Consider the following 15,352-nt stretch of genomic DNA (forward strand, 5'->3'; position numbering starts at 1 on the left):
TATACAGGGTATTACGGTACAGAGTCAATGTGGAGGCTATATACAGGGTATTACGGTACAGAGTCAATGTGGAGGCTATATACAGGGTATTACGGTACAGAGTCAATGTGGAGGCTATATACAGGGTATTACGGTACAGAGTCAATGTGGAGGCTATATACAGGGTATTACGGTACAGAGTCAATGTGGAGGCTATATACAGGGTATTACGGTACAGAGTCAATGTGGAGGCTATATACAGGGTATTACGGTACAGAGTCAATGTGGAGGCTATATACAGGGTATTACGGTACAGAGTCAATGTGGAGGCTATATACAGGGTATTACGGTGCAGAGTCAATGTGGAGGCTATATACAGGGTATTACGGTGCAGAGTCAATGTGGAGGCTATATGACAGGGTATTATGGTACAGAGTCAATGTGGAGGCTATATACAGGGTATTACGGTACAGAGTCAATGTGGAGGCTATATACAGGGTATTACGGTACAGAGTCAATGTGGAGGCTATATACAGGGTATTACAGTACAGAGTCAATGTGGAGGCTATATACAGGGTATTACGGTGCAGAGTCAATGTGGAGGCTATATACAGGGTATTACGGTACAGAGTCAATGTGGAGGCTATATACAGGGTATTACGGTACAGAGTCAATGTGGAGGCTATATACAGGGTATTACGGTGCAGAGTCAATGTGGAGGCTATATACAGGGTATTACGGTGCAGAGGAGGAACTTGAAGATCTCATCCTGCTCCACTGCAGCCACCTCGATGAGAATGGGGGCGTGCTCGGTCCTACTTTTCCTGTAGTCCACATTCATCTCCTTAGTCTTGATCACGTTGGGGTAGAGGTTGTTGTCCTGGCACCACACGGCCAGGTCTCAGATCTCCTACCTATAGGCTGTCTCGACGTTGTTGGTGATCAGGCCTACCACTGTTGTGTTATCGGCAAACTTAATGATGGTGTTGGAGTCGTGCCTGGTCATGGATTCATGAGTGAATAGGGAGTACAGGAGGGGACTGAGCACACACCCCTGAGGGGCCCCCGTGTTGAGGATCAGCGTGGTGGATGTGTTGTTACCTACCCTTACCACCTGGGGGCGGCCCGTCAGGAAGTCCAGGATCCAGTTGCAGAGGGAGGTGTTTAGTCCCAGAATCATTAGCTTAGTGATGAGCTTTGAGGGCACTATGGTGTTGAACACTGAGCTGTAGTCAATGAATAGCATGCTCACACAGGTGTTCCTTTTGTCCAGGTGGGAAAGGGCAGTGTGGAGTGCAATAGAGATTGCATCATCTGTGGATCTGTTGGGGCAGTATGCAAATTGGAGTGGGTCTAGGGTTTCTGAGATAATGGTGTTGATGTGAGCCATTACCAGCCTTTCAAAGCACTTCATGGCAAACAGATGTGAGTGCTACGGATCGATAGTTATTTAGGCAGATTACCTTAGTGTTCTTGGGCACAGGGACTATGGTGGCCTGCTTGAAACATGTTGGTATTACAGACTCAGACAGGGAGAGGTTGAAAATGTCAGCACAAGTTCGGAGTACATGTCCTGGTAATCCATCTGGCCCTGCGGCCTTGTGTATGTTGACCTGTTTAAAGGTCTTACTCACGTCGGCTACGGAGAGTGTGATCACACAGTTGTCCCGAACAGCTGGTGCTCTCATGCGTGTTTCAGTGTTACTTGCCTCGAAGCAAGCATAGAAGTAATTTAGCTCGTCTGATAGGCTTGTGTCACTGGGCAGCTCGCGGCTGGGTTTCCCTTTGTAGTCTGTAATAGTTTGCAAGCCCTGCCACAGAGCCGGTGTAGTAGGATTCAATCTTAGTTCTGTATTGAGGCTTTGCCTGTTTGATGGTTCGTTGGAGGGCATAGCGGGATTTCTTATAAGCTTCCGGTTTAGAGTCCCGCTCCTTGAAAGCGGCAGCTCTAGCCTTTAGCTCAGTGCGGATGTTTGCCTGTAATCCATGGCTTCTAGTTGGGGTATGTACGTACAGTCACTGTGGGAATGACGTCATCGATGCAGTTATTGATAAAGCCAGTGACTGATGTAGTGTACTCCTCAATGCCATCGGAGGAACCCCTGAACATATTCCAGTCTGTGCTAGCAAAACAGTCCTGTAGCTTAGCATCTGCTTCATCTGGCCACTTTTTTATTGACAGAGTAACTGGTGCTTCCTGCTTTACATTTTGCTCATAAGCAGGAATCAGGTGGATAGAATTATGGTCAAATTTTCCAAATGGAGGGTGAGAGAGCTTTGTACGTGTCTCTGTGTTTGGAGTAAAGGTTGTCTGGAGTTTTTTCCCTCCTGGTTGCACATTTAATATGCTGATAGAAATCAGGTATAACGGATTTAAGTTTCCCTGCATTAAAGTCCCCGGCTACTAGGAGTGCTGCCTCTGGATGAGCGTTTTCCTGTTTGCTTATGGTGGAATACAACTCATTCAGTGCGGTCTTAGTGTCAGCATCGGTCTGTGGTGGTATGTAGACAGCTACAAAACATACAGATGAAAACTCTCAAGGTAGATAGTGTGATCTACAGCTTTTCATGAGATACTCTACTTCAGGCGAGCAAAACCTTGAGACTTCCTTAGACATCGTGCACCAGCTATTGTTTACAAATATACATAGACCACCACCCCGTGTCTTACCAGAGGCTGCTGTTCTATCCTGCCGATACAATGTATAACCCACCAGCTGTATGTTATTCATGTCCGACTCATTAAAGAGAAATTCTACGTTCATTTCAAGGTGAGAAATCGCTGTTCTGATTTCCAGAAGCTCTTTTCGGTCATAAGAGACGGAGGCAGCAACATTCTGTACAAAATAAGTTACAAATATTGGGAAAAAACAAACAAAAGATGTCACGATCGTTGTAAAGATGAGACCAAGGCGCAGAGTGAGTAGAGTCCCACATAATTTTAATCAACTGAAACTCACCTAACAAACAACCAAACGAAACGTGAAGCTATACGAATAGTACAGAACGCAACTAAACATAGAACAAGATCCCACAACACAAATGAGGAAAATGGCTACCTAAATATGATCCCCAATCAGAGACAACGATAAACAGCTGTCTCTGATTGGGAACCATATCAGGCCAACATAGACATACAAAAACCCTAGACCTACAAAAACTAGAGTACCCACCCTAGTCACACTCTGACCTATCCAAAATATATAGAGAAACAGAGATATATAAGGTCAGGGCGTGACAAGAGCACAGTTGGTTAAGAGCCCATAAAACGGCAGCCATCCCCTCCCGCGCCATCTTTACAGGAGATGGACTAGTGTCCTGTCCAGGGGGTGTCCTGTACATCAAGCTGTCTCACTACAGAAACAGGAGATAGACTAGTGTCCTGTGGTCTGGGTTCAGACAAGGCTACTGACTTAACACCATACTTTCTGTCTGTAGATCCAGGACTGGGGTCCGTTTGACCTGGTGATTGGAGGAAGTCCCTGTAATGATCTGTCCATCGTCAACCCCGCCAGGAAGGGACTCTTCGGTGGGTGTGTCTGGCATTTCATCATCATCTTCCTGTGAAATGTCCCTCATAATAAAGTCTGTGTGTGTCCACCCCCCCAGAGGGTACCGGACGGCTGTTCTTTGAGTTTTACCGGCTGCTCCACGAGGCCCGTCCCAAACCAGACGACCACCGACCGTTCTTCTGGCTCTTTGAGAACGTCGTTGCCATGGGGATCAGCGACAAGAGAGACATCTCACGATTCCTCGAGGTACACACACACACACACACACACACACACACACACACATTAATGTTGTTTGGGCATTCGCTCTAGAGCAGGGATGGGCAACTGGTGATATGCGGCCCTCCTTTTGAAGGCCTTCAGATCAATTCCAACCCCCCAGTCGGGGTCTGAACTGATAGAATACATGTGGTTGTGCATCAGCAGCTTTTCTCTTGTTATGTCACTCAATTAGCAAATCAATTAACAGAAGATGAATGTGCAAGTAGAGATACTGGGGTGCAAAGGAGCAAGATAAATAAATAAATACAGTAGGGGGATGAGGGTAGTTGGATGGGCTATTTACAAATGGGTTATGTACAGGTGCATTGATCTGTGAGCTGCTCTGACAACTGATGCTTAAAGTTAGTGAGGGAGATATGAGTCTCCAGCTTCAGTGAATTTTGCAGTTTGTTCCAGTCATTGGCAGCAGAGAACTGGAAGGAGAGTGGCGGCCAAAGGAGGAATTGGCTTTGGGGATGACCAGTGAGATATACCTGCTGGAGCGCGTGCAAAATAGACTACATCTAATTTGTTAAGTAGAGTGTTGGAGGCTTGTTTGTAAATGACATCGCCGAAGTCGAGGATTGGTAGGATAGTCAGTTTTACGAGGGTATGTTTGGCAGCATGAGTGAAGGATGCTTTGTTGCGAAATAGGAAGCCGATTCTAGATTTAATTTTGGATTGGAGATGCTTAATGTGAGTCTGGAAGGAGAGTTTACAGTCTAACCAGACACCTAGGTATTTGTAGTTGTCCACATATTCTAAGTCAGAACCGTCCAGAGTAGTGATGCTGGACGGGTGGGCAGGTGCGGGCAGCGATCGGTTGAAGAGCATGCATTTAGTTTTACTTGCATTTAAGAGCAGTTGGAGGCCACGGAAGGAGAGTTGTATGGCACTGAAGCTCGTCTGGAGGTTTGTTAACACAGTGTCCAAAGAAGGGCCAGAAGTATACAGAATGGTGTCGTCTGGGTAGAGGCGGATCAGAGAATCACCAGCAACAAGAGCGACATCATTGACGTATGCTGCCCCCATGTGGCCATGAGAGGTACATAATGTATTCATTGACGTCGATGGAGCGTTGCTGCCCCCATGTGGCCATGAGAGGTACATAATGTATTCATTGACGTCTATGGAGCGTTGCTGCCCCCATGTGGCCATGAGAGGTACACCATTTATTCATTGACGTCTATGGAGCGTTGCTGCCCCCATGTGGCCATGAGAGGTACACCATTTATTCATTGACGTCTATGGAGCGTTGCTGAGGACAATACTGTCTAACTGTGTGGATGTGTGTGTTTTCCAGTGTAACCCAGTGATGATCGATGCCAAAGAAGTGTCTGCTGCTCACCGCGCCAGATACTTTTGGGGAAACCTGCCGGGCATGGGGCGGTAAGACACGCTGAATCAGAATAACCAGAATAATGATGAAACAACAGTGTAACAGTAATCATGTCTATGTCCAGTCCTCTCACAGCCATGGTGAATGATAGGTTGGAACTACAAGACTGCCTGGAGCACGGACGCACAGCCAAGGTAACGGGTCTGTGTGTATGAACAGGACTCCAGTAAATAAACTTGTATTGCCGCACGAACGTTTCGGGTATGAGCCCTTCTTTAGCAGGCGACTGCAATCAACGTCACAACAGCTATACTACACAGGTGGCATGATTCTAAATTCCCTGTAAGTATTGACCCATCAACAGAGAGAGCTGTGGAGGAAACATGACAGTCTAATTGCATTACATTATGATGTAATTACCTAAATGGCCTATTTAGAACCTACTACAGAAAAACCTACGGTCATATTTCAAGGTCGATCAAGGAAGTGCTGAATAGACATTGGCACATCCACTACATGAGAGATACACTACATGAGAGATACACTACATGAGAGATACACTACATGACCAAAAGTATGTGGACACCTGCTCGTCGAACATCTCATTCTAAAAACAAAGGCATTAATATGGAGTTGGTCCCCCCTTTGCAGCATCCACTCTTCTGGGAAGGCTTTCCACTAGATGTTGGAACACTGCTGCTATAACAGCCTCCACTCTTCTGGGAAGGCTTTCCACTAGATGTTGGAACATTGCTGCTATAACAGCCTCCACTCTTCTGGGAAGGCTTTCCACTAGATGTTGGAACATTGCTGCTATAACAGCCTCCACTCTTCTGGGAAGGCTTTCCACTAGATGTTGGAACATTGCTGCTATAACAGCCTCCACTCTTCTGGGAAGGCTTTCCACTAGATGTTGGAACACTGCTGCTATAACAGCCTCCACTCTTCTGGGAAGGCTTTCCACTAGATGTTGGAACACTGCTGCTATAACAGCCTCCACTCTTCTGGGAAGGCTTTCCACTAGATGTTGGAACACTGCTGCTATAACAGCCTCCACTCTTCTGGGAAGGCTTTCCACTAGATGTTGGAACATTGCTGCTATAACAGCCTCCACTCTTCTGGGAAGGCTTTCCACTAGATGTTGGAACACTGCTGCTATAACAGCCTCCACTCTTCTGGGAAGGCTTTCCACTAGATGTTGGAACATTGCTGCCATAACAGCCTCCACTCTTCTGGGAAGGCTTTCCACTAGATGTTGGAACATTGCTGCTATAACAGCCTCCACTCTTCTGGGAAGGCTTTCCACTAGATGTTGGAACATTGCTGCTATAACAGCCTCCACTCTTCTGGGAAGGCTTTCCACTAGATGTTGGAACATTGCTGCTATAACAGCCTCCACTCTTCTGGGAAGGCTTTCCACTAGATGTTGGAACATTGCTGCTATAACAGCCTCCACTCTTCTGGGAAGGCTTTCCACTAGATGTTGGAACATTGCTGCTATAACAGCCTCCACTCTTCTGGGAAGGCTTTCCACTAGATGTTGGAACATTGCTGCTATAACAGCCTCCACTCTTCTGGGAAGGCTTTCCACTAGATGTTGGAACATTGCTGCTACAACAGCCTCCACTCTTCTGGGAAGGCTTTCCACTAGATGTTGGAACATTGCTGCTATAACAGCCTCCACTCTTCTGGGAAGGCTTTCCACTAGATGTTGGAACATTGCTGCTATAACAGCCTCCACTCTTCTGGGAAGGCTTTCCACTAGATGTTGGAACACTGCTGCTATAACAGCCTCCACTCTTCTGGGAAGGCTTTCCACTAGATGTTGGAACACTGCTGCTATAACAGCCTCCACTCTTCTGGGAAGGCTTTCCACTAGATGTTGGAACATTGCTGCCATAACAGCCTCCACTCTTCTGGGAAGGCTTTCCACTAGATGTTGGAACATTGCTGCTATAACAGCCTCCACTCTTCTGGGAAGGCTTTCCACTAGATGTTGGAACATTGCTGCTATAACAGCCTCCACTCTTCTGGGAAGGCTTTCCACTAGATGTTGGAACATTGCTGCTATAACAGCCTCCACTCTTCTGGGAAGGCTTTCCACTAGATGTTGGAACATTGCTGCTATAACAGCCTCCACTCTTCTGGGAAGGCTTTCCACTAGATGTTGGAACATTGCTGCTATAACAGCCTCCACTCTTCTGGGAAGGCTTTCCACTAGATGTTGGAACATTGCTGCTATAACAGCCTCCACTCTTCTGGGAAGGCTTTCCACTAGATGTTGGAACATTGCTGCTATAACAGCCTCCACTCTTCTGGGAAGGCTTTCCACTAGATGTTGGAACATTGCTGCTATAACAGCCTCCACTCTTCTGGGAAGGCTTTCCACTAGATGTTGGAACATTGCTGCTACAACAGCCTCCACTCTTCTGGGAAGGCTTTCCACTAGATGTTGGAACATTGCTGCTATAACAGCCTCCACTCTTCTGGGAAGGCTTTCCACTAGATGTTGGAACATTGCTGCTATAACAGCCTCCACTCTTCTGGGAAGGCTTTCCACTAGATGTTGGAACATTGCTGCTACAACAGCCTCCACTCTTCTGGGAAGGCTTTCCACTAGATGTTGGAACATTGCTGCTATAACAGCCTCCACTCTTCTGGGAAGGCTTTCCACTAGATGTTGGAACATTGCTGCTATAACAGCCTCCACTCTTCTGGGAAGGCTTTCCACTAGATGTTGGAACACTGCTGCTATAACAGCCTCCACTCTTCTGGGAAGGCTTTCCACTAGATGTTGGAACATTGCTGCCATAACAGCCTCCACTCTTCTGGGAAGGCTTTCCACTAGATGTTGGAACATTGCTGCTATAACAGCCTCCACTCTTCTGGGAAGGCTTTCCACTAGATGTTGGAACATTGCTGCTATAACAGCCTCCACTCTTCTGGGAAGGCTTTCCACTAGATGTTGGAACATTGCTGCTATAACAGCCTCCACTCTTCTGGGAAGGCTTTCCACTAGATGTTGGAACATTGCTGCTATAACAGCCTCCACTCTTCTGGGAAGGCTTTCCACTAGATGTTGGAACATTGCTGCTATAACAGCCTCCACTCTTCTGGGAAGGCTTTCCACTAGATGTTGGAACATTGCTGCTATAACAGCCTCCACTCTTCTGGGAAGGCTTTCCACTAGATGTTGGAACATTGCTGCTATAACAGCCTCCACTCTTCTGGGAAGGCTTTCCACTAGATGTTGGAACATTGCTGCTACAACAGCCTCCACTCTTCTGGGAAGGCTTTCCACTAGATGTTGGAACATTGCTGCTATAACAGCCTCCACTCTTCTGGGAAGGCTTTCCACTAGATGTTGGAACATTGCTGCTATAACAGCCTCCATTCTTCTGGGAAGGCTTTCCACTAGATGTTGGAACATTGCTGCTATAACAGCCTCCATTCTTCTGGGAAGGCTTTCCACTAGATGTTGGAACATTGCTGCTATAACAGCCTCCACTCTTCTGGGAAGGCTTTCCACTAGATGTTGGAACATTGCTGCTATAACAGCCTCCACTCTTCTGGGAAGGCTTTCCACTAGATGTTGGAACATTGCTGCTATAACAGCCTCCACTCTTCTGGGAAGGCTTTCCACTAGATGTTGGAACATTGCTGCTATAACAGCCTCCATTCTTCTGGGAAGGCTTTCCACTAGATGTTGGAACATTGCTGCTATAACAGCCTCCATTCTTCTGGGAAGGCTTTCCACTAGATGTTGGAACATTGCTGCTATAACAGCCTCCACTCTTCTGGGAAGGCTTTCCACTAGATGTTGGAACATTGCTGCTATAACAGCCTCCACTCTTCTGGGAAGGCTTTCCACTAGATGTTGGAACATTGCTGCTATAACAGCCTCCACTCTTCTGGGAAGGCTTTCCACTAGATGTTGGAACATTGCTGCTATAACAGCCTCCACTCTTCTGGGAAGGCTTTCCACTAGATGTTGGAACATTGCTGCTATAACAGCCTCCACTCTTCTGGGAAGGCTTTCCACTAGATGTTGGAACATTGCTGCTATAACAGCCTCCATTCTTCTGGGAAGGCTTTCCACTAGATGTTGGAACATTGCTGCTATAACAGCCTCCACTCTTCTGGGAAGGCTTTCCACTAGATGTTGGAACATTGCTGCTATAACAGCCTCCACTCTTCTGGGAAGGCTTTCCACTAGATGTTGGAACATTGCTGCTATAACAGCCTCCACTCTTCTGGGAAGGCTTTCCACTAGATGTTGGAACATTGCTGCTATAACAGCCTCCACTCTTCTGGGAAGGCTTTCCACTAGATGTTGGAACATTGCTGCTATAACAGCCTCCACTCTTCTGGCAAGGCTTTCCACTAGATGTTGGAACATTGCTGCGGGGACTTGCTTCTATTCAGCCACAAGAGCATTAATGAGGTCGGGCACTGATGTTGGGAGATTAGGCCTGGCTCGCAGTCGGCGTTCCAATTCATCCCAAAGGTGTTCAATGGGGTTGAGGTCAGGGCTCTGTGTAGGCCAGTCAAGTTCTTCCACATCAATCTCAACAAACCACTTCTGTATGGATCTCGCTTTGTGCACGGGGGCATTGTCATGCTGAAACAGGAAAGGGCCTTCCCCAAACTGTTGCCACAAAGTTGGAAGCACAGAAATGTCTAGAATATCATTGTATGCTGTAGCATTAAGATTTCCGCTCACTGTAACTAAGGGGCCCGAACCATGAAAAACATCCCCAGACCATTATTCCTCTCCCACCAAACTTTACAGTTGGCACTATGCAGGTAGCATTGTCCTGGCATCCGGCAAACTCAGATTCGTCCGCTGGACTGCCAGATGGTATATCACATTGTGTCTATCATTCCTGATGGTATTCCCTTGTCACAACTGTATCCACTGTTACACCATGATCAGAGGGAATTCTTATCCATCCTCGTTACGGTGAGAGGATAAAGGTTATATATATCTCCTGTAGTGTTCCTGTAACTTTGATTATGCACGTAAGACCAAACGTGAACTTAAGACAAGGATATGTGAGCATAAGAGCTCCATTCACAATCATGATGAAAAATCACCTGTTACCAGGTATTTCAACAGCCATAATCATGATGGAAAATCACCTGTTACCAGGTATTTCAACAGCCATAATCATGATGGAAAATCAGCTGTTACCAGGTATTTCAACAGCCATAATCATGATGGAAAATCAGCTGTTACCAGGTATTTCAACAGCCATAATCATGATGGAAAATCAGCTGTTACCAGGTATTTCAACAGCCATAATCATGATGGAAAATCACCTGTTACCAGGCATCAAGAGCATCCTAACGGGTTGCATCCCTGCCTGGTACGGCAACTGCTCGGCCTCCGACCACAAGGCTCTACAGAGGGTACATGACTGGGGCCAAGGTTCCTGCCATCCAAGACCTCAATACCAGGCGGTGTCAGAGGAAGAACCTAAAAATTGTCATGGACTCCAGCCACCCCAGTCATAGACTGTTCTCTCTGCTATCGCACAGCAAGTGCTACCGGAGCGCCAAGTCTAGGTCCAAAAGGCTTCTAAACAGCTTCTACCACCAAGCCATAAGACTCCTGTTAGTCTGTCAGCTAATCCTGAACAGCTAATCAAATGGCTACCCAGACTATTTGCATTGCCCCCCCCTCTTCTACGCTGCTGCTACTCTCTGTTATTATCTATGGATAGTCACTTTAATAACTCTACCTACATGTACATATTACCTCAATTACCTCGACTAACCAGTGCCCCCGCACATTGACTCTGTACCGGTACCCCCTGTATATAGCCTCCACATTGACTCTGTACCGGTACCCCCTGTATATAGCCTCCACATTGACTCTGTACCGGTACCCCCTGTATATAGCCTCCACATTGACTCTGTACCGGTACCCCCTGTATATAGCCTCCACATTGTCTCTGTACCGGTACACCCTGTATATAGCCTCCACATTGACTCTGTACCGGTACCCCCTGTATATAGCCTCCACATTGACTCTGTACCGGTACCCCCTGTATATAGCCTCCACATTGACTCTGTACCGGTACCCCCTGTATATAGCCTCCACATTGACTCTGTACCGGTACCCCCTGTATATAGCCTCCACATTGTCTCTGTACCGGTACACCCTGTATATAGCCTCCACATTGACTCTGTACCGGTACCCCCTGTATATAGCCTCCACATTGACTCTGTACCGGTACCCCCTGTATATAGCCTCCACATTGACTCTGTACCGGTACCCCCTGTATATAGCCTCCGCATTGACTCTGTACCGGTACCCCCTGTATATAGCCTCCACATTGACTCTGTACCGGTACCCCCTGTATATAGCCTCCACACTGACTCTGTGCCGGTACCCCCTGTATATAGTCTCCACATTGACTCTGTACCGGTACCCCCTGTATATAGCCTCCACACTGACTCTGTACCGGTACCCCCTGTATATAGTCTCCACATTGACTCTGTACCGGTACCCCCTGTATATAGCCTCCACACTGACTCTGTACCGGTACCCCCTGTATATAGCCTCCACATTGTCTCTGTACCGGTACCCCCTGTATATAGTCTCCACATTGACTCTGTACCGGTATCCCCTGTATATAGTCTCCACATTGACTCTGTACCGGTACCCCCTGTATATAGCCTCCACATTGACTCTGTACTGGTACACCCTGTATATAGCCTCCACATTGTCTCTGTACCGGTACCCCCTGTATATAGCCTCCACATTGACTCTGTACCGGTACCCCCTGTATATAGCCTCCACATTGACTCTGTACCAGTACCTCCTGTATATAGCCTCCACATTGACTCTGTACCGGTACCCCCCTTGTATATAGCCTCCACATTGACTCTGTACCGGTACCCCCTGTATATAGTCTCCACATTGACTCTGTACCGGTACCCCCCTTGTATATAGCCTCCACATTGACTCTGTACCGGTACCCCCTGTATATAGCCTCCACATTGACTCTGTACCGGTACGCCCTGTATATAGTCTCCACATTGACTCTGTACCGGTACCCCCTGTATATAGCCTCCACATTGACTCTGTACCGGTACCCCCTGTATATAGACTCCACATTGACTCTGTACCGGTACCCCCTGTATATAGCCTCCACACTGACTCTGTACCGGTACCCCCTGTATATAGCCTCCACATTGACTCTGTACCTTAAAACCCTGTATATAGCCTCCACATTGACTCTGTACCGGTACCCCCTGTATATAGCCTCCACATTGACTCTGTACCGGTACGCCCTGTATATAGTCTCCACATTGACTCTGTACCGGTACCCCCTGTATATAGCCTCCACATTGACTCTGTACCGGTACCCCCTGTATATAGACTCCACATTGACTCTGTACCGGTACCCCCTGTATATAGCCTCCACACTGACTCTGTACCGGTACCCCCTGTATATAGCCTCCACATTGACTCTGTACCGGTACCCCCTGTATATAGCCTCCACATTGACTCTGTACCGGTACCCCCTGTATATAGCCTCCACATTGACTCTGTACCGGTACCCCCTGTATATAGCCTCCACATTGACTCTGTACCGGTGCCCCCTGTATATAGCCTCCACATTGACTCAGTACCAGTACCCCCTGTATATAGACTCCACATTGACTCTGTATAGGTACCCCCTGTATATAGTCTCCACACTGACTCTGTACCGGTACCCCCTGTATATAGCCTCCACATTGACTCTGTACCTTAACACCCTGTATATAGCCTCCACATTGACTCTGTACCGGTACCCCCTGTATATAGTCTCCACATTGACTCTGTACCGTAACACCCTGTATATAGTCTCCACATTGACTCTGTACCGTAACACCCTGTATATAGCCTCCACATTGACTCTGTACCGGTACCCCCTGTATATAGCCTCCACATTGACTCTGTACCGGTACCCCCTGTATAAAGCCTCCACATTGACTCTGTACCGGTACCCCCTGTATAAAGCCTCCACATTGACTCTGTACCGGTATCCCCTGTATATAGCCTCCACATTGACTCTGTACCAGAACCCCCTGTATATAGCCTCCACATTGACTCTGTACCGGTACCCCATGTATATAGCCTCCACATTGACTCTGTACCGTAATACCCTGTATATAGCCTCCACATTGACTCTGTACCGGTACCCCCTGTATATAGCCTCCACATTGACTCTGTACCGGTACCCCCTGTATATAGTCTCCACATTGACTTTGTACCGGTACCCCCTGTATATAGCCTCCACATTGACTCTGTACCGGTTCCCCCTGTATATAGTCTCCACATTGACTCTGTACCGGTACCCCCTGTATATAGCCTCAACATTGACTCTGTACCAGTACCCCTCTGTATATAGCCTCAACATTGACTCTGTACCAGTACCCCCTGTATATAGCCTCCACATTGACTCTGTACCGGTACACCCTGTATATAGCCTCCACACTGACTCTGTACCGGTACACCCTGTATATAGCCTCCACATTGACTCTGTACCGGTACCCCTCTGTATATAGCCTCCACATTGACTCGGTACCGGTACCCCCTGTATATAGCCTCCACATTGACTCTGTACCGTAACACCCTGTATATAGCCTCCACATTGACTCTGTACCGTAACACCCTGTATATAGCCTCCACATTGACTCTGTACCGTAACACCCTGTATATAGTCTCCACATTGACTCTGTAACGGTACCCCCTGTATATAACCTCCACATTGACTCTGTACCGGTACCCCCTGTATATAGCCTCCACATTGACTCTGTACCGGTACCCCCTGTTTATAGCCTCCACATTGACTCTGTACCGGTACCCCCTGTATATAGCCTCCACATTGACTCTGTATTGGTACCCCCTGTATATAGCCTCCACATTGACTCTGTACCGTAATACCCTGTATATAGTCTCCACATTGACTCTGTACCAGTACCCCCTGTATATAGCCTCCACATTGACTCTGTACCGGTACCCCCTGTATATAGTCTCCACATTGACTCTGTACCGGTACCCCCTGTATATAGCCTCCACATTGACTCTGTACCGGTACCCCCTGTATATAGCCTCCACATTGACTCTGTACCATAACACCCTGTATATAGCCTTCACATTGACTCTGTACCGTAATACCCTGTATATAGCCTCCACATTGACTCTGTACCGGTACCCCCTGTATATAACCTCCTCATTGACTCTGTACCGGTACCCCCTGTATATAGCCTCCACATTGACTCTGTACCATAACACCCTGTATATAGCCTTCACATTGACTCTGTACCGTAATACCCTGTATATAGCCTCCTCATTGACTCTGTACCGGTACCCCCTGTATATAGCCTCCACATTGACTCTGTACCATAACACCCTGTATATAGCCTCCACATTGACTCTGTACCGTAATACCCTGTATATAGCCTCCACATTGACTCTGTACCGTAATACCCTGTATATAGCCTCCACATTGACTCTGTACCGTAACACCCTGTATATAGCCTCCACATGGACTCGGTACCGGTACCCCCTGTATATAGTCTCCATAATGACTCTGTACCGTAACACCCTGTATATAGCCTCCACATTGACTCTGTACCATAACACCCTGTATATAACCTCCACATTGACTCTGTACCGTAACACCCTGTATATAGCCTCCACATTGACTCTGTACCGTAACACCCTGTATATAGTCCTCCACATTGACTCTGTAACGGTACACCCTGTATATAACCTCCACATTGACTCAGTACCGTACACCCTGTATATAGCCTCCACATTGACTCTGTACCAGTACCCTCTGTATATAGCCTCCACACTGACTCTGTACCGGTACCCCCTGTACCCCTGACCCTACCTACTATACTGAGATGGAGAGGTAACCCCTGACCTCTAACCTAACTATACTGAGATGAGAGGTAACCCCTGACCCTGTCCTAACTATAACTGAGATGGAAAGGTAACCCCTGACCCCTGACCTAACTATACGAGATGGAGAGTAACCCCTGACCCTAACCAACTATACGAGATGAAAGGTAACCCCTGACCCCTAACCAAACTATACTGAGATGGAAAGGTACCCCCTGACCCCTGACCTAACTATACTGAGATGGAAAGGTAACCCCTGACCCCTGACCTAACTATACTGAGATGGGAGGTAACCCCTGACCCCTAACCAAAACTATCTGAGATGGTGAGGTAACCCCTGACACTAATCTAAAA

General features: G+C 47.3%; 1 protein-coding gene across 1 annotated transcript in view; it reads left to right on the top strand.

The window, feature by feature from the left end:
* The window catches only part of LOC120042173 (DNA (cytosine-5)-methyltransferase 3A-like), a gene marked incomplete at its 5' end in the record, with an annotated part of 55,672 nt that overhangs the window by 29,756 nt on the left and 10,564 nt on the right, over nucleotides 1-15,352 (top strand). Inside the window, 4 exons of the mRNA XM_038987037.1 lie at nucleotides 3,418-3,508; nucleotides 3,589-3,737; nucleotides 5,056-5,141; nucleotides 5,216-5,285. Of these exons, the coding sequence (XP_038842965.1) occupies nucleotides 3,418-3,508; nucleotides 3,589-3,737; nucleotides 5,056-5,141; nucleotides 5,216-5,285 (396 nt within the window). The remainder of the gene's footprint in view (nucleotides 1-3,417; nucleotides 3,509-3,588; nucleotides 3,738-5,055; nucleotides 5,142-5,215; nucleotides 5,286-15,352) is intronic.

Source organism: Salvelinus namaycush, unplaced genomic scaffold, assembly GCF_016432855.1.
Source record: "Salvelinus namaycush isolate Seneca unplaced genomic scaffold, SaNama_1.0 Scaffold628, whole genome shotgun sequence".
Classification (NCBI taxonomy): Eukaryota; Metazoa; Chordata; class Actinopteri; order Salmoniformes; family Salmonidae; genus Salvelinus; species Salvelinus namaycush.